We start from the raw sequence: 23082 nt of genomic DNA, 5'->3' as shown, positions 1-23082 counted from the left end.
TTCAGAAAATACATTACTTGTTAGAAGCTAAAATAAAAAATAAAAACGTGCAACTGAGTCGAAATCACAAACACAATCAAAATTTGACAAACCCGCATATCAAAATTAATAGAGCAATAATAATTAATAGAGCAATAATAATAACACGATCGATTGCTCCGACAAGAATGTTACATGACTCATCATGAATACCTTGGAAGAAAAAACATTGCAAATATTGCACAACTAAAACTTTGCAAAGAAAGTCCTTCCTTTTGCAAATCACGTTAGAATGCATGCAAACTATCAAAGACATGATGGAGGCAACCTTGTTGGGAAAAAAACCAACCATAATTTCACAAGTACATGGAAAGCTGCAATGCATGCCCTAGTAGTCCATATTCACAGCCATTAAATAGCGGCTCTCCTGAAAAATTATTGTTGGTTAGATTCCATTCTTTTTTACAACCAATGAATTAATGTGTGGAGGGGATCAGAATAGGACACCTGGTCGCGAAGGGTACATATTTACGTCGTATACATCACATCACAGAAACAACTACCGATCAGATACATATCAAATTTTTTGGAACATTGCCTTCCGACCCTATTGATTGTTCTTAAAGAAGTTCAGACCCCACCTCCGTGATAACCCCTCCATGATGTGGCTCGTCGGGTTCTTCTGAACAACAAGTGTGGCTCGTGTGCCAGCTGAAGCATCAGCATCAGCATCCTGTGCTGAGGTGCTTCTGTTGACTTCACCACAATCATCACCCAATGTAACACAACCGGCAGAATTCTTGCAAGCTGCTTCAACATCTTGCGACTGATTGAGGTTTGGATCCACAGTTGAGTTACAACTTGTGCTCGATGATGTCGATCTTTCAGCTGTGTCATTTGGACCGCCGGACTCTCCAGTGAAAGCTTCCAAGTCATCTGCTGATTTGGATGTCGCACTATCTACAGCGGAGTGAGTATCTTGCTGGTGCCTCATCTCCAGATCCTTGAGTGATTCTATCATTGCTTCCATGATCATCTGTATCAGAAAAGGAAAAAAAACAAGGTTATTATCCCAGCGGAAAAAGTAGTCCAGCAGAACTCAGTATGGATAGTGCCAATGACAATACATTTATGAAACCCCACCAACACCACCAAAAAGAAAAACCCTTCTTTTTTCCACCTTCCCATCTGAATGATCATTGCCATTCATCAGCACATCTACAATAAGCAAGTCACAGAAAAAGGACCCAAAAAAATGAACCGAAGAAACTCAGAAAGGAGTAAATTAGATGATACTTGAATTTTCAATCCGCCAAAAACCAGGACAGTAACCTGGCATAAGCAATGGTCTTCCTACCAAAGAAATATATATGAACAAGATGCACAATTATCACACTTGGGCACCACCATTGGAAACTTCCCCAGATTGGAATCCTTGGTGCAGTCTAAAGTCATGGCCACCAAGAATTTCACAATAATATCCATTCCCGCCAGCTACTCAATTTTAATATTTTGGTCCAAAATCCATGGCCACTTTAATTATAAACTCAATCAAAATTGAAATCTCAAAACCGGAAAAAAAAAAAAGGATGCACCCAGTGCACGAGGCTCCCGTCAATAAGGAGTCTGGAGAGGCTCAATGTATGCAGCCTTACCTTTAAATATTTAAAGAGGTTATTTCCATAAAACCCAGAACGAAGCATAACAAAAAAGAAAACATATCAACTATGAATGAATAAAGCAGGCAAATTAAAATAACCAGAGTTCTATTGTTGCATGACTTATGTATCCTCAATTAGCAGCTGATTACATTTCATTTGAAGGATATTATATTCCTATCCGACCATACAGTATTTTCAATATGGTCCATCAGCAGGTGGTCAGTGAGACTAAAAGCATTTTATTTTTGTCTGCCAAGTGTTAGGCACATAGGAAAAAGAGAAAAAATTGACCCAATCTTATCAAGAAAAATATTATCAATAGTTGCATCAGAAGTAACTTGTAATGCAGCAGATAACTTGAAACTGATGCTGCCCAGCTAATGCTATCCGAGACATACCCTTTCTTCATCTTCAATGCTGCATGGCACATCTGGTAGACTTTCGAGTGGAAGAAACTCCAGAAAATTTTCTTTTGTTTGTGGGGTAAGCCAACCATACGAGTCACCACTAGAAAAATCTTCAGGATATAGTGTAGATGATGGACCAACATTACATGTGCTTCCATGTTCCTGCAGTATAAAACCAAAAGAGAATCATTAGGTTCTGAATTTATGCAGTAAAAATGCCTAAACTGCAATTTTTCCTCATATATCAGCAATTTTGACAGACAGTACACCTGAAACCAAAAAAATATAGACCCAGGTAAAGTTAACCAACTCCACAAGCTAGTATGCTCAGATTTCAAAAACCTTGCTTTGGGCACTCAACTTTTGAACTTTCAGGATCAGACACAATGGCATGAGATAGTATGAACTGACAATGCAACACGTATCAGGAAACACCGGTGCTGCACCAACAATGCGACATGTATCAAGCAAACACTGGTATGCTACTTATAGTATCATGACACTTTTGTGCCATGGCAAAATATTTCTGGCATAGAAAGTACCACATGATATGATAATGAGTGGACCAACAACCTAATAATGCTAATGATATTTTGCAAATGCTAATGATATTTTTTTTAAAATCAAACCTTCAGTAAAGAAAATCTATTTGCAGACGATGACCCTCTTTCCTTGAGGTAGGACTGGTCCTACCTCAAGGAATGAAACCTTCAGTATCATTTCTTATTAGGCAATGAAACTATATATAATAAGAAATGCAATTTTATTTCTTCTCTCTAGGTAGGACTGGTCCCTTGAGCTACATCTGACCACTTATATCTACGTAATTATTATCGTAGTTATTCGATGTAAAACTGTCTAAAATTACAGAAGCCAGGGAGTTTGGACAGCTCATTTACATAATGTTTTGCACTTTTCTATTAATAAAAATGGCTAATTAAACTACTGATGCAACACAAAAACCTATATATTCCCCATGCATTACTGCTAACAAGAGTTATCAAATGTAACACTCCTTTGAGTGATTGTTGAGTGTTGATAATTATGACACTGTTGCAAGGTTGCAAATCTCATGCCGTAACACATGCCAGTTTTGCCATGCTGTGCTGGTCCAATACAAAAATGGGGCACAGAATGCATATCACAGGTATTTCAGCCATGACAACAATGTTGTATTGACTCATGACACTGCTAGTCATAGGTGCCCTGCAAGCCAATCACATGAGTGATGACACGTGTGACTTGACACGCAGTTTTTTTGCTTATTATTATTATTTGACATTTTATCACTTTGCTTGAATATATTGTGATGTCTATGGATCTGTGCAATAAGAATCGAATCGTGATGAGATCACGATAATGAGATCGATTCGCTTTTAACACAGATCCTAAATAATCACGGTCATAGGTTTCTCGAGAGGGACATCGAGATAACCAAACAGACTGATGTGTTGTATACCCGTCCATGTGATGGATGCAGCTGGTCTCATAGCTGCTCGTGTGGAGACACTAGGGATATAGTACAAGTGCTCATTAGAGAATGAGTTCACTAATTGATCCGCTTATGGAATGTTGGATAGTTAATGATGCTTTATTATCAGACAACGATTTCGTAATCCTAGTGGTGTATCTAGTCCTTAGACTTAAGATACCAAGGATGTCCTATATGAGTACTCCACTCTTTGATACCGGACTTATAGGTCTGGAGATTTCAGATTTAGCATAGTCGATCATCGAAAGTGATATCCAACCTTATGAGGACTATTGAGTATCGATAGAGGATCATCCCCTCTCGGTGTTATAAGAGGAATATCTCATGTGTTCTTACTTAGACAAATCCCTAACCAGAGTCATTCGGATTGAGAGAGAAAGAGTTCTTCAGGAAAATCCGATTAAAGCGAGACTCGAGTAGAAATTGTATGGGTCTAACAGCACCATGCCCGATATACGGTCTCTAGGATATTAGATGGATGAGAGACTATAGGTATACAGTAACTGAGGACAGACAGGTCCAATGGATTGGATTCTCCTGTATCGTCTGGGGATTGCGCCAGCTCGATAATAGGCCTAGAGGGTACATATATGGTAGGCGTTGTGATGAGTAGAGGTTCGGATATGAGATATCCGCCGAAACCCCTATCTTATTGGATATCTAATAAGCCCCTGAATTATTAGATCCTATGGATGAGATCCGGTAAAAGCCAATGAGAGATTATTGGATAGAGATCCACTAATCTAACAGACTTAGGTAGTTGAAAGGAGATTCAATACCCAATAGAGCAGGATTTAGGGTTATGTTGACAGGGGACCTCTATAAATAGGAGGGAACCAATGATTCATGGGCTAGAGCCTCTTTAGTTGTCATCTCCTATTCTCCTCCCCTTCTCCTCCTTATACAACAGGCTTGGAGTTTTGAGGAATATCGTCGTAGCCCTGCTGTGTAGATCACCGCTAGAGAGGAGGACGCTTGACCTCCTTCACCCTCTCCTACAGATTTGCAGGGATTCAAGGATATACGAAATCCCTAGGTAATACAATCTTTAATATACGCAACTTTAAGTTTCGTGATTTTTGTGCACCAATATTCGCACGACAACGAACACATAGATGAGAAATTTAGGGATTTTGTTTTTATGTTCTTTCGCTGCGCATGTGATGTTCCCTCCAAGATTTCCCTACCGACACAACATGCTATCTCAATATTTTGGTTAATTAACTTGTTTAATAACATCATGTAATAGTTCTGCGATAAAAAAGTGCATCATAAGACACAAAAAAAGTCCATTGGGAAGTTGCACCAGAAAATGAAAATGGGACCGAGAAAGAATAGATAAACACCATGGAAGGTTAGTTCATGAACTTTAGCCCTTGTCACACATTAGATTATCTTCTTTTTGCTAATTCAATGAATTTCTTTATCTACCGACAACCCAAAGAACATTTCTTCTGAAAATTAAAAGTAGGACCAAAATATTTGAAGAATGACATTCTTAAAGATACTACAGCAACCGGTAATGGTTACTTAATTCATACTTGCTGAGATGCTTACCAAGTCAGAAGGAGATAAGCATCATCAGACAAATCAGGTCCTTCTTCTGCAATTGCCACCTTCCTACTTGCTTGGTACCAACATTTGAGCTCCAACAAGAATAATTGGGCCATTGGAAAGACATTTGCTCGTATTACTCACTCCCCCCTTCAACCTGCTTAGTATTCACTTCTATTCTAGATCTGTAATGTATATATTAACCATAGACTGACACTAACTAAGCACCAGCTAGGAAAAGGTTGAATGCTTCTATAAAGTTGAAAACCTCCAAAGTTGAAGAATCAATGTGCCAAGCAAGATCACTGGAACTTGCAGTTGTCTACTTAGTTTAAAACTGACTACCTTATAATTGACAAAAAATCAAAGACAACTGTCAAAGCTTATTGTCCTAATGGTTGTGATTGTTTCTATCCTCAACTGATAGTTATGCTAGTGGCAAACACTAAAACTACTTCCATCTCTCTCCTGATCCTTGAAGAATCATATATTGAACTGTATTAACATGTTCCTGGTCGCTTTGAGCAAAACCACTAAATCTGGCCATTTTACTTGTGGAATGCAAGAAGATATGTTGGCCCACATTTACCCTATAAGATAACTTTAGTGCAGCTTACTAGAAAATTAAATACTGAAATCATAAAATAGTATGACATTCCATCACATGTAAATGGATAATCTGCAAATAGGAAAAAAGCAATAATTTAAGAAAATATTAAGCCAAAGTTGATAACCATAAATAGTCATGGGCAGAGTAGAAATCTATTATGAACCAAGGTTCAAAATACTGCCAGGACCAGCCCATACTGGGCAATATGTACTGGTCCGATGGTGAAATGGGACAAGGACCAACCAACCCTTTGTGGTCCAGTACAGTACAGTTCTTTTTTTAAAATTTAGAGTTGAACTTAAATCACTTGGCCTCTTTATCTCTTCCTCTCCCCCCTCTCTCTCTCTATCTTTCTTGTGCCTTGTGATGCTCATCATCTGCCACCATCCACCCATCCTCTCAGTACTACTACTCTTCTCCTACTCCACTTTGTCTCCTCTCCACCTGTCCTCCTCCTGGATACCACGGCATGTACTAGGTTACATGTGTTGGTATGCCAGTACGAATCAGACCCTCACTGGTTGGGCCATGGACCCCCAGGATTTTAAATCATCCTACAAACAGCTTGGAAAAAGCATGAACTAGTTTATACCTCATCTTCATGTTGTTTCTCTTGGGAGGAAATATCACGAGGAACCTGCAAAAGGATCCGCAGATGCATATATGAGCTTAAAATGAACAAGAAAAGCTTGCAATGTACAAAACTGGTTAAGCACCTGAAAGCACAAAAAATGAAAAGGCCCATGAGGGAGTAAGATGTGGCACTTGATCTCAGTCACATGAAGAGAGTATTACATGGCACAAGTAATTATTTGCAAGAAAAAGAGAAGGATGGCAATGAGATTTAGATGCTATGATACAACTGGTCAAACTAATATGTTAAGAAAAACAGTAGCACATTGGAGAAATATGACAACATCTCATAGTTGACTATAAAAAAGAGCTAGGGAGGAACTAAAGCATTGTTGTGGAGTTGTTGGCTGGCGTAGATTCTGAATTCATGTTGGAGCGAAAATTTAGAAATTAACATGTGAAGAACATAAAAATATGTATCTAATCCCATCTCTCTTGTGTTGCAGTATTGAGTTAATAACCATGTTATTGTTGAACTACTTGGACAAATTTTAAACTAAATTTTTCTTGGGCACACACTGCAAATGTTCATTGCATCTAAAATATGATAAATGAATATTAAATCATTTAGGAAATTAATAAGGAACCTGCCAAATTACCATTTTATTAAGAACTAGTTATCAATAAGCATCCCTAGTTGATCTTAAAATGCAATAAAATCTTAATCAAAAGTTTCTCAGTTAATATGGTTTTCAATAAGCTTCCATGAGAACTGATAATAAAAGGTAAAGGCAATAGTATAGCTGTTCTCCCCAGCAAATGCAATTAATCATAAAATCATACAAAGCAGACTATATTATGACTATTCTGAAGGAGGATAATTTAACTCTTGTTAAGCATAATATTCACAAGCATATTACACACATCTTAAAGATGCTTGCAAAATACAATATATCATGGAACTGTTTAAAACCATACCTCTGTCCGACTCATAGGTCTCCGCGAACGCAATTGAGCAATAGCATCTTCCGTGCCGCTAGGTGCAAGTTCTAGTGCATAAACAAAAAGATCAAAATGAACACTATAGTATCAAACAAATAAAATCATAAAAGCATATGTAATTACTTTAGAAAACATGTTCCTCATTGATGGCTCATAAGGCTAATGAGACTTGCCTTGAGGTGGTTCAACAGAATTTTGATTCTCATATTCATGCACGTTATCCCAATTATCCTAGAGATGGAATCATCACAGAGGTCAAACCAACTCCATAAAGAATACCAAACTACAAAAATGTAACTCTGAGCTATGACTTACCTGACCAAAAAAGTCATGCATTCTGTGAAAATAAAGCTCATCAGAGACAGACTTTGGAGGGTCTAATACATTGTGGAAGAATATAGTTATTGAATCAAAGTAAAATTGAGGGCGTGGGGAATTGTGATCTCCATCAAATTTGATGATGTTTTTGTCTCCCTGCAAGTTTCAGATTACACGAAGCCACATAAGAAAGTAATGTGGTCTATTTTCATCAGATATACAAAAAAAAAAGGAGAAGAGATAGCAAGCTAGAGCTTCTCAGATATACCAAAAAAGTAATGTTTTCTGCACTTCCATGCTTCATTACTACATCTTGAAATCAAAATGGAAAAAGAACCACAGACAAAATATATGCGGCACACATATATTCATGCACAAATATATTGTGCTAAACTAACCTAGAAGAACAGAAAATTGCTATTTTGGTTTATTAAATCATCCCAGAAACTTTACTGGGTGAAGTGGTCTCCCACAGACAATGCGGTGGAACCCACGAACTTGCGAAATTACCTCAGAAATTTATTAGTCAACCAATATAGTGCGGTCAAGAATAACAGGAGGCAAGATCCATCACTTAAAAAAAATCTGTGGGGTACAGTCGTCTCTAAAACAGATATATAATTGCACTTGTGTAAACAAAAATAGTAAAAGAAACAATAAAGATAGGAGTATCTTCATAAAGAATCTCTATGAAGTATTAGTTGAAGCATGAAAGTAGGAAGGAAAAGGATGAAATGAAAAAGAAGTTTAGGTTTTCAGATATATATTCGTGTTAACTCATCTAAAAAATAGCATTTGCAGCCATCTTCATGAACTCCACATTAGTACCTTCCCAACAAGTACATGTAGAAAAATACTAAAGTATATGTAAACTTTAAAAGGGAGTCTGTGATATTTGCAATTTTTTTCAGTTTCTTGTGAAATTCCATGCGAACAAGAAGGCAAATATGAATTTACACCTAAATCAAAGATAGTATCTTGATGTAAACTCATCCTGTAGAACCTTAACCATAAAAAAGAACCATAAACGACAACCATTTGAAGATTGCTACATTAAATTATCTATCTTGCAAAAACAAAAGGCCCTTTCTTCACATAGATCGTACAAATTCTCCAGTATGCTGTCATTGTTTAAGTTAAATGATTTCAAGTTAATCATCAGCAATGTTGGCAAGCCAAGCATGCTGACTCCAACCAAAATAAGAAGGAAAATATGATTACGAATGTTGAAGTGCAATTGCCTCCAAGGATCCCAGTAACAGCCACAGGAAGAAGAAAAACAAACAAAAGAGTGAAAATAGCAGAGAAAGAAGAAAATGCAAGAAAGGGACTTACAACATAGGAACTATATATATCATCTGAATGGTGTGGACGTATAAAATCATCATCAATGGCATGTCCCAGCAAGACCGGCACAAAACAACGTTTCGCCACCTATAAGATCAGAGGAATAATTGATTCCATATAGAGCATAAGCCAATATAACGAAAACAAAGGAAACTAGCATAATGCAATTCCAAAAATATATGTTACCGGTAAACGAATTAAGATGTTTAGTTGGAGATGATGAAAGCTATTTTAACTATTCAGTTCAGCAATAATCAATTGATAAGCCACCCAGGCCCCATTTTTCCTCTTTTTTAAGTAAAATGAATGTAAGCCCGGACTCCAGGGGAAATCAGAAACGGGTGACCTGATTGACAAAGAGAGGTTTGCCCGGACATATAATCTATCACTTTTGACTCTTGTGATAGTTAAATGTCTTTCTTTATGAGCTAAAATTGCAAGTTTAGTACTAGGCTGTTTCAAATTGCTCTCTCTTTTGGTCAGCCATTCATTAATGAATCTTGCTAATTCAGCCTCTTATGATTGTCACTTGGTTAGGGAGGAACTGGAGATGTTCTTTTGATGGAAAGAATACCCCTCATTTTGGCTTAGTCTTTGAGGAATATCCCAACAGAGTGGACCTTTTTTGAGTTTTCATACATTTGTCAACTTGTTAACAAGTAGTTCCAGTAGATGATACTGTCTTTCAGCAAGATGTACACTGCATAAGCAACCAGTGGTTTCCTATTGCCAATTCGGCTAGAACATTGGCAGTCTGCAGATTCTTCTCAGACAGGGCAGCCCAGAGTACAGGGCTTCTGCTAATGCAGGGATGCACAAATGGCCTGCATTTTGGGTCTAGTATAAAACATAAACAGAGAATAGAAAAACAATATGTTAAAGTGAAAATAAGCTAATCAAGAAAAGACCAACCATGAGTAAATTCCAAGCAAACTAACTTGAGTTCTACACTTCTACCTAATTCTGCGCAGCACTAGAGCATCACAAATTACAGATCAAATTAAGGTTAAGAAATAAAAACCCAGACTAGGATTTGGGACAGGATTTACATATTGAGCAACACCTATCCTATTCAATCCCAAACTTATGATATAAATGAAAAGAAATACATGAATTAGTAACTTAATAACCCTAGAAAAGTCATTGCCTGGTTGTTTGGTTGATAAGAAAAATTGCCCTTTCGTCTCGTGACTCTCGTCAAATGTTTGATTCCACTTGAGCACAAGTCTGACTGTAGATTGTGCAGGGCCTTGGCCCACAGAAAACAGAACCACAAAAAGACCCCAGAGGAATCCTTGTTCCCTCTTTAGATCTCTTTCTCTCCGTTACTAATTCATATATGTCTGTCAGGACCACCATTTATCTATTCTACACCAAGAACCTACATAACTCAAAATGCAGGGAATTGGAATACCAGATTGCATATGCAGGCCATGTGTATTAAGGCTGTTTATAGCCAATGTGATAGTCTAGCAACAATAACTGACAGTTTTGTGTTGCTTCACACATATCATGCTACTGCCCATGTTCAAATTCATCCTGGTACCACTATCTTTTGAAACACCTTATGTGCTACCACTAACTGGAATACTGTTGTGAAACTTATCTTACATGAACATCACTAATCATAAAATGGAATAAAAGAAAACTGAAACAATTATCATATGCTCGTGAAGAATATGAAAGGTCTTTTCTGATATGTTACCACAAATTTGGCTGCAAATAACTATTCAGAACACGAGTTTCCAAGACAATATGATCAATTTATCTACCTTACAAGGTGGCTTTTCATCTCTGTGAAATTTACCTGAATGGTATCAAGATCCATGATATCAAAGTTCGCTTTCTTCTTGATAATCTTGCGCATATGCTGAATTGCAAGCTTTACCTACAGGGATGTGTTGCACAAGCAAATGAATTGCATGCAGGTATAAACAAAAAATACATACCAAACAACAGAAGAGAATGCAAAGCAATAATATAAATGCAAAGGCATAAAAAAGGTTCTGCAGTTCCATCTTTCATAGATAAGGCCATGTATGCATCTACCAAAAGTTGTATCCCAGAAGAAAATAATTCAGCATCAAAGCATAACAAGAAATTTTGAGAGAAATTACAGATGAAGTTCTTGACCAATATTTACTGATTAAGGTAATGCATGAGCATCTTACATAAAGGTCCCGCACTAAAGAAAGGTTGTCAATATTATTTCAGTATTTCCTTTATTTAGCTTACCGATGCCACTACAAATTCAACCTTTCATATTTAGCTTCATCTAGAAATAAAAGCAATATCTAGGGAAACAATAGTCAAATAATTGTCATGTCAATGTTGTGTTGTCCTATATTTCCATTATTTCTCGAACTGCACATATGTCACATGTGGAGTTTATGCCCTATATTGTCCATTAGTTACAAACCATACATGTTACCAAGAAAACCAACTACTAGATATTCCTTTCATCAAAATATTTTATCCAATACTACTTGAGCAACCATAGCATATAACCTTGTAGATTAATCAAAATGACATGCAAGTCCCTCTTACTTTAAACTTTTACACTAATAGCCCTATAAAACAAATAGCTCTGTAGGTTAATATTACAAGGATAAATAACCTGTGGAAGGAAGGATTACTATAAAAAGTTGTTGGCAAAAATAATGATTTGTTAACCATAAACATGGATCTTCACCAAATTCCTTATATCCTATACCACCAAAATAATCTAACATTTAGTAGCACACATTTTCGCATGTATGATTGATAAACCATGTACACAAAATATTTAAAATAAAATTCATTTAAGAAACCAAAAGTACAATCAATTTATATATGGAACAAATCAAGGATTGAAAAATCGTACCGTACTGGAGTTTCGATATTCCATCGATACGATACGATACTGTATACCGAGCGGTATACCGCTCGGTGTATATATATATATATATATATATATATATAATTCGGCGACGTTGGCTCTCTCTTCTCCTCAATGACATCGCCTCGTTTATATATATAAATTAATAAATATATATTTATTATTAAAAGATTATATATATATATATATATATATATTTATATATTTATATATATATTTTTTTATAAAAGGCGACGTCACCTTTTCAATCTCCCACGTGGGGAGACGTCGTCGAGGCGACGCGACGTCACCTTATATATATATATATATATATATATATATATATATATATATATATATATATTCCGTCCGATAACGGACGGTCCGTGTACCGATCAACTGACAGACCGATATGTACCGCCTGGTACGGATAGTATTATTCAAAACTGTATACCTTGGAACAAACCTTATCTCAAAAACAGAATTTCATATTCAAATTTTAGAAGAATAGATCCTTTATGTACAATATTAAGATCACATGTAAACAAAACTTACAGTAAATTTTGGTAATGGATACTTGTATGTATCAACAAGTTCCATCATTAGGTCCACCAAATTAGAAAATGGGCTATCAAGCACCATTCCCGCAATGGATGGATCTTCAGCTCCATACATCAAGCTGTAGAAACAAGTATTTAATCTTCAGTAAGTATTAACAAAAAGACAAAAAACCTATAACAGTTCCTTAAACTAAATGTGATATGATTGATATCAAATGCAATGATAACGTAGAAGCACAAAAATTAACTGGCATAACTACTAATCATCAATTTGTTAATTAGTCACTATAAATGATGTTGGTATGTAAATTGTTGACTGTCCAGGTTGGCATAAAAAAATTTATAATGGGTTAATTATGAGAATTTACATTCCAAATGCTGATGCATTTGAGTTGTTTGTGTAGAAAGTTACCATGAGAGCCACAGTATTATTCAAGACCAAGGTTTAAAATGCAGACATCATGAGGGCTACTATATCGTTGTAGGCACAGTACCACTTGGCAAGATACTACTTGCATGTCCCCTGTGCTAGCTTACACTGGAAAAAGATCAGCCTAAACATGAAAAAAATAGGGGGCAAAAGACTCCTTAGACCACACAAAATTTGAACCCTTAACCAAGACCATCTGGCACGTCCTTACATTCCCAAATTGGTGTGCATGAGCACACCACTCTTTCTCTTTAAGAAGATCTCCGGGACTATTGTGCTTTATAATTGAAGCCCTTAGATTAGTCTATGACAATGTGTGGAACTATAAATACTATGTTACACACTATGTGACAGGTCACTGGGTTTCTTTTCGTTTCCTGGATGAAAAAGACACCAAAAGGCATCAATACTTTGATCTGCATGCCAATTCTTTAAGAAGTAATAGAGCTTATTCGCAAACGTCATTCATTGTTGCTAGCAGCTTGAAAAATTCAGAGTTACTCTCTTCTTTGTTCACCTCCCTCACCCTCCAAGAGCAGAGAAAACAAAAAATATAGCCAAACTTAAAAGTAAAAAGAATTTGACTGGTTCTCAAACAATGAATGCAAGCAAATTAGTTGCAAATGCATGTTTCTGGCCAAACTCAAGATAATACAGAATTCAGAAATCAGACTCGGCATACAAGTAATGCATCGAGCACGAATTTCTGGAAACAGCCAATGTATCCAGCCAATATTTTACAAGTTGGTAGAATTCAGAGTATTCAGGATATGCATAAAAAATTTCTGTTGGTACAACAGTCACTGGCTGCAAATAGTAAAAGTTGGGCTTTGGGAACCCACAATAATTGATGATAAGTTTATGAAAAAAAACACTCAAAACTATATCACACACATGAAATTAGTGGCATGACATGTAAGCTTCCAGAAATTCAATCTGTGTGTCTGGTTATGGAAAAAATTATATATTGACAACAAAAAAGAAAAAGATGTGATAAGTCAATAGTTGCAAAATCCTTTCCTGAAAAATGAAAATGCAGTTAATTAAGTATTCCATATTAACAGTATGTTGTGCCCAATAACCAAAAACTATAAATGATTAAATTCAATATAATGCCCCAAAGCCCAGAAAGAATACCTGGTCACAGCACCCATTGAGCGTCCCCATAAACCAATGCAAGAGACATTTCCATCGGTCCTCAAATAATCAACCACGGCTGTAAGATCATCTTTCTGGAATAACCAAACAACATTATCATCAGGTGTGATTAATGAACACACCCATGTGACCTCACATCAATTAAAATCAAGGAGACTATCACAGCCTAATCAAATGGCTGAAAAGAGATAAAGGTAATATGAAACTTTTTCTAGACTGAGGCTCATGTTCAAGGTATCTGCATCACTTCCTTCGAGGTGGCGGCTCCTGCATACTTTTATAATATACATAACATTAAAGAATGTCCATTACAGAGGCCTAAAGGCAACCTTTGCAGAGCAACTGCAACAAGATTTGTGATTCTGGCACAAAACAATCTTATGGATAAAAAAGCACATCAACCCACTTAAAACGAAATGCAACACAGAAAACACAGTGGCAAGCAGCCTCTTGTATCATGCATAGTTTGCCAAATCAACTTACAAAGTTGATATAAAATTGGCAAATACCACAAAAAAAAAGTCAAGATATCCTGACTTTGGTTATTGGAACTGCAAAAAATTATATTGACCCTCCGTGGACCCAGATTTGCAATAGTCTCGTGCATTGTGCTATTCTTTTATCTGAAGCCGACACAAAAATGTTCTACTGGCTTAAAATAATATCAGCTAAAATCCACCATAACTTTACTATCCACTGATTTCTAAATGAGCAATCAAACCAAAAACCAGTTTGGATTGGCCTCATACTTAGGATCCCTCTGCTCATAAGAGCCATTGTTGAACCTAATCTTTGACCTCCCACATTCATTTAGGAACAATCCCTCCCTTTCGTTCAGTTTTGCTTTCCGTGACAGACACCATCCATGATCACATCTCTCAACTCCAAGAAACAATGCATACGATTATTAATAATTAATATTGATATCTACTAGTAATGAATTCATCCGATCTAAAAACACACAATATTATAATTTTGGACCAGATCATGAGTTAACACTCTTAAAGCCTTATTGACCTAATTACAAGCCAATACGTAATGAAATTTTGATTGTTCTTATAGCTTAACGCATTGTTTCTTGTTCTCCATTTTTAATCTTTTCTATTTTGACCTGATTTATAAACCATCATCAGATTCAAAAATTTAAGATAATGCTTAGGTTACAATGCTTCATGAATGTGAGTGCTAGCCAATTAAAAAGCAACAAATATACAAAGTTTTTATCACTGGGATGAGAATGTTAAGGTGGATGTATAGAATTATTAGGAAATATAGAAAAAGAAATCCTCTCATTCATAAACAATTATGTGTAGCTCCACGGATGATAGAATGATGGATAATCAATTTAAAATGGTATGAATACATATTAAGAAAACCTATACATATTGTAGTTTAAAGAGGTGAGACAATGAAAGCGACGAAAGGTAGAGACATACAAAAGAAGAAATTATTAGAAACTATAGAAAAAGATTTACATGCTCTTAATCTAACTAATGATATTGCTTTTTTACATTTGTATAAAACCATTTAACCGACTTATAAAACCATTTATATCATAGTCTTGTAAATAGAATATTCCTGTTGAGCTATCAGAGACCCAAATCAGGTGGCTATCTTATGTTTCAAGGGGAAAACCAATCAACTAAAAATGGAGAAGGTGAAGGCCTCAAAAACCTAGTAAATAGCAACATATTATTGTACAATAAACTTTTTTTCTCAGTTAATCAAGTAAGCACTTACTTCATTCCATCCTAGAGTGACATGTTCTCCTTCAGAGAGTCCAGACCCCGAAAAGTCAAGTGTAAACACAGTAATGTTTGAGGGCAGCAAAACAATAGCGGCTTCGCTAGCATCAGCCCTGCAACCACTGTTACATGAGAGTTGTAACATGTCAGTAGAGCATTTTAGAAATTCATAAGTTACCAAAAACTTTTTGGCAATTGTATTATAGTGGTATCTACAGTAAAATACTAACATTTAACATTCCGTAACAAGAAACATAATAAAAACACATTAGCGCATTGTACCTATATCAGATTCCATTGAATCGGTTGCAAGCACACTCCTAAAACTAAAATATTAATATATAACTGAATCACACTAAGGTCCTTGAACTGCCTCTCATGGTCTCAAGGAGATAATTTGATAGCAGTAGGCATAATATATGAAATTTCTTATCAAATAATACATGAAATTTGATGGCAGTAGGCATAATATATGACTGAATCACACTCCTAAAACTAAAATATTAATATATAACAGAATCACACTAAGGTCCTTGAACTGCCTCTCATGGTCTCAAGGTGATAATTTGATGGCAGTAGGCATAATATATGAAATTTCTTATCAAATAATACATCCATAATGCATCATGTTTTGAAATTTATACATCTTTTCTTCACATACGATTTGTAATGAATGTTTAAAAATTAAAATATATTTCGATTCATTGTTCAATATATATTTGGTCCAAAATATGTTTTTTTATTTACATCAAAATCCATTAAAATTATAATTTTGTTAGGTCTGGTCACTTTGTACTAGTCAACATGAGGGTGTAAACACTCGCCCAACGGTAGAAGTACCAAAATGATCCACCTAAGGCCCAGTATTAATACAAACCAACTTTGGAACCTTGAATAGTCCACAAAAGCTCCAAACAACTAGGCAATTTTATTTTAACTACTTACAGAAAACTTAACAGCCTCTGAGCAAGAGATGTTGCACTTGTAATTGAGATCTGCATAATACTTCTTAGGCACATATATGCAGTAACCATCTTAGTTTCTCATTTATGCATAAGCACCTTGCCAAATATATGCTACAATGTAGCTGCTAGAATACTAGCACAATACAGGTACAACTTAAGACAATGGACATAACTCTATGATGTCTAATCACTTACGATGAAGCCCTCAAATTTTGTAAAAAATTAAAAAAAAGGATTGATCTCCCAAAAATTCAACCAAAATATTTGAAGTATTTATATAAAAAATATCTTCGGATCTCTCGTCAAATTACAAGATTTTAATTACTGGTTTTCAAATATAATATTAGAATACTAACTAGTATTACAAATTCTATCAGCACCACTTTTTTTCTTTCATTCATTTTTTTATAATCGAGCAATCTTCGGCTGTTGTAATTTTAAACTTCATCAAAATAAGTCCAGAACTCCTTCAAGAAGTTATAATGTAAAACATATAAAATCAAAGTATCAAACTATGACTAGTGGCACTAGTCAAACAATATATTCCATGTCTCTGATTCCTACTAAGAAACCACATATCCCTCCTCCATTTGCCTCTATGAAGAACCATAGACACCATCAATTGAGGGCTTATGTAGCATTCTGTACAACTACTATGGTACTACCTATGTCTCCTTACTCTTACCTACTTCGAATTGGCCCATTCTTCTTGGCTAGGTACTCTTAAGCCAAGGTCTACTGTGCCACAGCATACCGCTTGGTACGGGCGGTATATACGTATCCGATAGGGGACCAGTATGTGAACCATCTTGTATCAGGTGGTCTGTATTATATGACCCTGCATCGCCCGATACGGGGTTTGTACCAGTCTATGGTACTACCTATGTCTCCTTATTCTTACCTACTTCGAATTGGCCCATTCTTCTTGGCTAGGTATGCTAAGCCAAGGTCTACCATGCCACAATATACCGCTTGGTACGGGCAGTACATACCTATCCGATAGGGGATCGGTATGTGAACCACCTTGTATCGGGTGGTCTGTATTATATGACCCCGTATCACCCAATACAGGGTCTGTACCGGTCAGAAAGGTCAAATTTCGATCGATACAATCAAAGGCCAGGATTGATTTGATTCAAATGATTCATTTGATCATTTGAATCAATAGAAAAGGTTTTTAAACCCTTTCCACCCCTTCATTCCCTCCCCTTTCAATCTCTCTAACTCATCTACTCTCCCAATCACTTTCTCACCACATATTTCTCTCATTCTCTTAATTGCACTCTTTTAAACTCCACAAGGCTGTGATTTATAGATTAGATCATGCTTGGGAGGCTAATTAAAGAGGATTAACACCAAAGTTAAAGGAAAGACTCTTTAACTTTAGATTATTCTCTTAAACTCCACAAAGTTAAGAGGAACAACTAATAGGATTAACACCTATGATTTGCTCTTCAAAGTTCATAAAAGATATGTATCACTATTCTTTCTTAATTTAAATTATTTTTACTAAATTTATATTTATTTCCAACTTAAAAACCCCAATCTAATTTTTTTTATTTTTCAGAAATTTTTATTTGTCATTTTCCTATGCCATCAACACACTTTGTTGTGTCGACATATGATACACCAGTACACAGTGGTACATACCATAACGTCGGCCAGTTGATACATCAGTTCAAACCGGTGAGGCAAACATTGCTCTAAGCTACATACGTAAAACTTCAATTTTAAAATAATATCACAAATTAGCATTAGCCATAAGCAGTTTCTAGATCTTATATTTTTCTATTTTGTCGCTTGAGATTATATGCAATGACTAGTGATAGAGAAGAATAAGCAATTTAGAAAAACTGAATGATTAAAAAGTTCACATAGGAACCACCATTAAGCTAAATAATGCTTGTCATTATGGCACCTACATTTCATGTTGCTGCTTTCAAGGTTCATATAACTATAAGTTGCATTAAAGAAATTGTCCAAAATAAATATATTCCGCATAACAAAATATAGCAGAATGGATAAATCAATTTAAATTCTAACCATGTTGCTACACAAATAGGATAATAGATGAATGTAGTGCAGACACCCTGACAAGATATCCAGAACAAATCTGCAATTTCTTTGTTACCTATTTCCATGACAGTATATAACACAAGGTAAAACTTTTCCTTCTGGAATCACAAGGGGTACATAGTGACTGCACTGAAGTTTCTTTCCTCGACCATTTATGACCTGAAATGAAATATTCTAATATCCATGTTAACATAAACAAGGTAAAAAAACAAACAAATGCAAGCACACACTGACTTACCAAACCTGCCACTGAGATTAAAAAAATTACAAACCCACTAAAACTAGGTATTTGTTTAGCCAACAAGAATAAATGTGCCTGCACCTGCCCTCACCAAAGAAAAAGGCAATGTACCAACCTAAATGATCCACTGTCGATCCCTGATCAGGATCGAGAATACCGATTAGTGCATACTAGTCCAGCCTCTGTTTGAAACTTTGAGTCTGACCATTTATCTCCACAGTATTCATGATATCATTGTTTTTATTAGTGAAGACTTGGATTGATGAGCAAAATAGATATAATAGCATCATTGCTGTTGGTTTCTGCTTAGATGGCTCATTGGTTTCTTGTAAGGATTAAATGAATTATGAAAAGTTTTGAATTCAGAGATATCAGAACAATTTAGAATTCAAGATAGTTTAATGAGCAGCATCCAACCATGCTGATAATTGTAAAACTAGACAAAAAGAAAGTCAAGTTGCTCCAAGCACCAGCTCCGATAGAAGACCTTGAACCTCGATTAAGAACCTCTTGGTAATACTTGTCATTTGAAACCAAACAATAAGAACTGCACTCAAACTTGTTTTTATTTCTTGCATGATGCTTTTGATATATTTATGCTTCCTAATACTACTGTTCATTACGTGCTATTTTATCATTGCTCCTGGGCAACTTATATTTATAATGGACCAAGTATCTAACAAGATACATATAGTGGCAGATTTTAGAAGACCGCTAAAGAGTACATATCATCGTCAGACAAAGGTTTATTTCCCCGACCAGTTCTTCATACTGGTAAGAACCAAGTTCAGTTCTTTTCTTTCTAAAGAATATAACATCACTCTGTATTTTTCTCACAATGTAACATGGAAAAATAAGGAATAATTGGATAGCTTTTATAATGCAATAGTGGAGAGCAGCTACAAGAGAAGCTTCATGGACATCATGATGTTTCAACCAACAAGCAGCCGCAGGTGCAAACAGGTCACATGCTAAAGAAGTTCTTAGCGGTGTACGTCAGTAACAAAGCTCAGAAAAGTCATCAAATATTGTTACCTCCAAGTCCTTCCTCTGAAACCATCGTCCCTTCAGCATAAACTCCTGCTCCAACAAATCATCTTGTGGACTGTAATCAGCTCTGAAACGTATAACATACATGTCATACCTTTGAGCGAGAGATTAAATTTAAAAAAAAGCATAAATAAGTAGCTATATATCAGAATATGCATAAGACAACAAGAAAAGTCTCACATTTTATAAGCTAAATTGCTGGTAACCCTATGACATGTTGCTTGTGATGCTGACCAACTAAAGACCATTATCAGTTCAAGGACCAAGTAAGTTATAAGTATAGCTTCATTTACAATGACGGTCCAGTTCACATGACTCCTGCCCATGCGAAATTTCAGAGGAACATTGTGTGCATCTTAATTTTATAAGCATAGAGAATAGTTAGCAAAGTTAGATAGGCCAGTCCAATTGAGAAAACCAACAATCAGAGCCTTGGCCACTTTGGTACAGCTACTTGATTGGAATTGTCAAAAAACTGAATTGAACCAGGTACAACCAACCATTGTTATGCGAACCAGAATAACTGGCTAGTCCGAGCAAAAATAATAAAAACCTAAATACCAATTAGTAACAACCTATCTGGTCATCAGGTGACAGGTCTATAAAAAGTGGTATGTACCAGGTAATAACGATATTTGATTCCTTGCTGATAAATATAGCAAAGATGTTGCTGTGACCTACAACTCTAGTCATCCAGATTACACATGAGAAGGCTCATTGTGGTGCCAAGGCTCATCCTGTGAAAAGATAGCCTAAGCCATGAGACACCCGGCAATATGTGCAACTTGCCCTTCATTCCATATGTTTTTACAAAGACATATCCCAAGATTGTCTTCAAATACTTCACACTCAAATCTCCTCATTCCGGTTTGAACCTGTCGGATTGAGGTTTAACATATGAGATCACCTACATCTTTTACTACAATTGCTCAGTTACAAATCAATCATATTCATATATTAAAAAAAGTCAAACTGGTTGCAATTCAGCATCCACGAGACCACGAGAGGGACTTTGAGTTACTGATTTGTTCCTTTTAGCAATCTGCATTTGCCCACATTTAGTCTAATAATCGAAACTCCATACTGGTCGTTTTAGATTCTGTAGTTTCATATGCAAGGTGTCCCCAATCAGATTAGGAATACAACTGTAGACGACCTATCTAGTATCTACAAAAAGGTGCACTTGGCTAAACTAGATGGATGTGTGGAGTATTAAGGGAAAGGATGAGACCACCTCTTTCTCCTCTCTCTCAGAATCTCTTCTAATATCTTTTCTTAAGCATACCTTCTATGCTAACTCCTCTGCTTGTCACATTTATGCTGCAAGAATCTATCAGCTGCCCTTAAATCCAGTCAAATGAACTGCAGAACTCGGTATGGCATATAATTATCATCAAAACCAAGATCCATTGAGATAGATACTTATCTCTATATGGGACCTCTAAACAATTCCTCAATCATTTCTAATGAGGAAGCTGACCTAGGAGTCGTGGAACTATGTGGAGGTATGAAACCAAATGATTGGGTCTATGGATGATTCTTCTTTCATGATAGAAATAATAGCAATATTTACAAAAGTCAAAATAAGCTGTCGGAATACCGCTGCAATCTCGATCAATAATTACAAAATGCGCAACAAAGAAGAACGCGGTGGAGAAACAACTCGACAATGACCGCATCATCAAAGATCAACTGCAGCAGAACAAGAACACGCGCCCCGAGATCGATGTAATGAAATAATTGGGCCAAGAAGCGTAAAGGGGTCATGCGCGTTTCCGTCAACCCGGGCCAAGATTCGGTCAATTTAGACGACGAACAGATTGGCAGCAACTCGATTCTGCGCATTTCGATGAACCGTAATCGTTATTGCAGCAGGAAATATTCTCATCAGCGCGACTCTCGTGATATATCGCTTCCCATGTCAACGTTATCAAACCAAATTATATTCCGAAAGACACGAAGCCCTCGACGAAAAATTACCCAAAAAAAAGCCTATTATATCGATGCAAAAGGTACAAAAGGCACAAAGAAACCCAAAAAGAAGGACAATTAATTGAATCGACTCAGAACCTTGGGGGGCGGATGATGAAATTGACGAGCTGCTCCATTATCGAACCCACACGATCGAGAACAAGAATCAGGCGAGTAAACTTTCTCCTCCAGATCTCCACCACGAGAAGAGAAGAAAGGGAAAGAGAACTGGGGAAAGGGAAGGGAAGAGGAGAGAGGAGGAGAAAGAAGGGCTTCGCCTTTCTTCGATGCGTCTCCCTGGCGCTTCTCTCGATGCCGCGTCAAAAGGCTTGGCCACAGGGGTGAGCCCCCACCCACCCCCACAGGCCGAAAGGGAAACCGAGCCCACTCGGCACGTGCGGAGCACCCTCTGTCACGTGCCTCCAACATGGCGCAACCTGTTGCGTGCGTACGTATTGAAATCGGATCGGTCCGGTCAAGTCTGAGCACTCCACAGAGGACTAACTGATCAGTTCACAAAATTAATAATTTATAAAAATAAAATAAAATAAAATAAAATCATTGATTAAACATAAAAATATATAAATTGGCGATTCCTACATTTGCGTGTTTCTTTTAAAGCATCCGTATCTTTTTCGAATATCCAAAATATCTTTTTGTCAGAATATATACATATATGTATATATATAAATTCCTACCAAAACCTGTTGAAGCATATGATTCATGGCAAAATTTCAAATAAAATTATTTATTATACAAAATATTTTTAAAATAAGCTTTTCTGTACACAATATATCTTTATAGTTTTCAAATATCCTAAAATATTTTTCGTGGTGTTTATCTCATTAACTAAAAAAAATATTTACTATAAACTTCATAGCCGTACATATCAAAGCTAAGAAGGCCGTGTTTCTCTCCAATGCTTACTACTTACTATATTCATACATTTTAGTAAATTTGGATACCCAATTAATCGTCTTATTTCGTTTTCTTTATATATATATACATACATATATATATATATACTTATATATACATATACATATATATGTATATATATATATATATATATATATATATATATTT

The 23082-nt window shown here is 36.1% G+C and overlaps 1 protein-coding gene across 1 annotated transcript; it reads right to left on the bottom strand.

The window, feature by feature from the left end:
- Window positions 1-407: 407 nt before the first annotated feature.
- On the bottom strand, window positions 408-22331 carry LOC135633765 (uncharacterized). Its single transcript, XM_065143645.1, has 14 exons — window positions 22096-22331; window positions 20011-20092; window positions 18790-18893; window positions 15689-15815; window positions 13928-14022; window positions 12356-12479; window positions 10751-10831; window positions 8932-9030; window positions 7594-7752; window positions 7452-7509; window positions 7255-7325; window positions 6296-6340; window positions 2039-2209; window positions 408-1015 (listed from the first exon to the last, which is right to left on the bottom strand). The coding sequence occupies exons 1-14, from the start codon at window positions 22131-22133 to the stop codon at window positions 587-589; spliced, it is 1683 nt and encodes a 560-aa protein (XP_064999717.1). The 5' UTR covers window positions 22134-22331; the 3' UTR covers window positions 408-586.
- Between the last annotated feature and the right edge of the window lie 751 nt (window positions 22332-23082).

The sequence above is a fragment of the Musa acuminata genome, chromosome BXJ3-3 (assembly GCF_036884655.1).
Source record: "Musa acuminata AAA Group cultivar baxijiao chromosome BXJ3-3, Cavendish_Baxijiao_AAA, whole genome shotgun sequence".
Lineage (NCBI taxonomy): Eukaryota > Viridiplantae > Streptophyta > Magnoliopsida > Zingiberales > Musaceae > Musa > Musa acuminata.
Note: the sequence above shows the minus strand (reverse complement) of the source record. Positions and strands in the feature narration are given on the sequence as shown.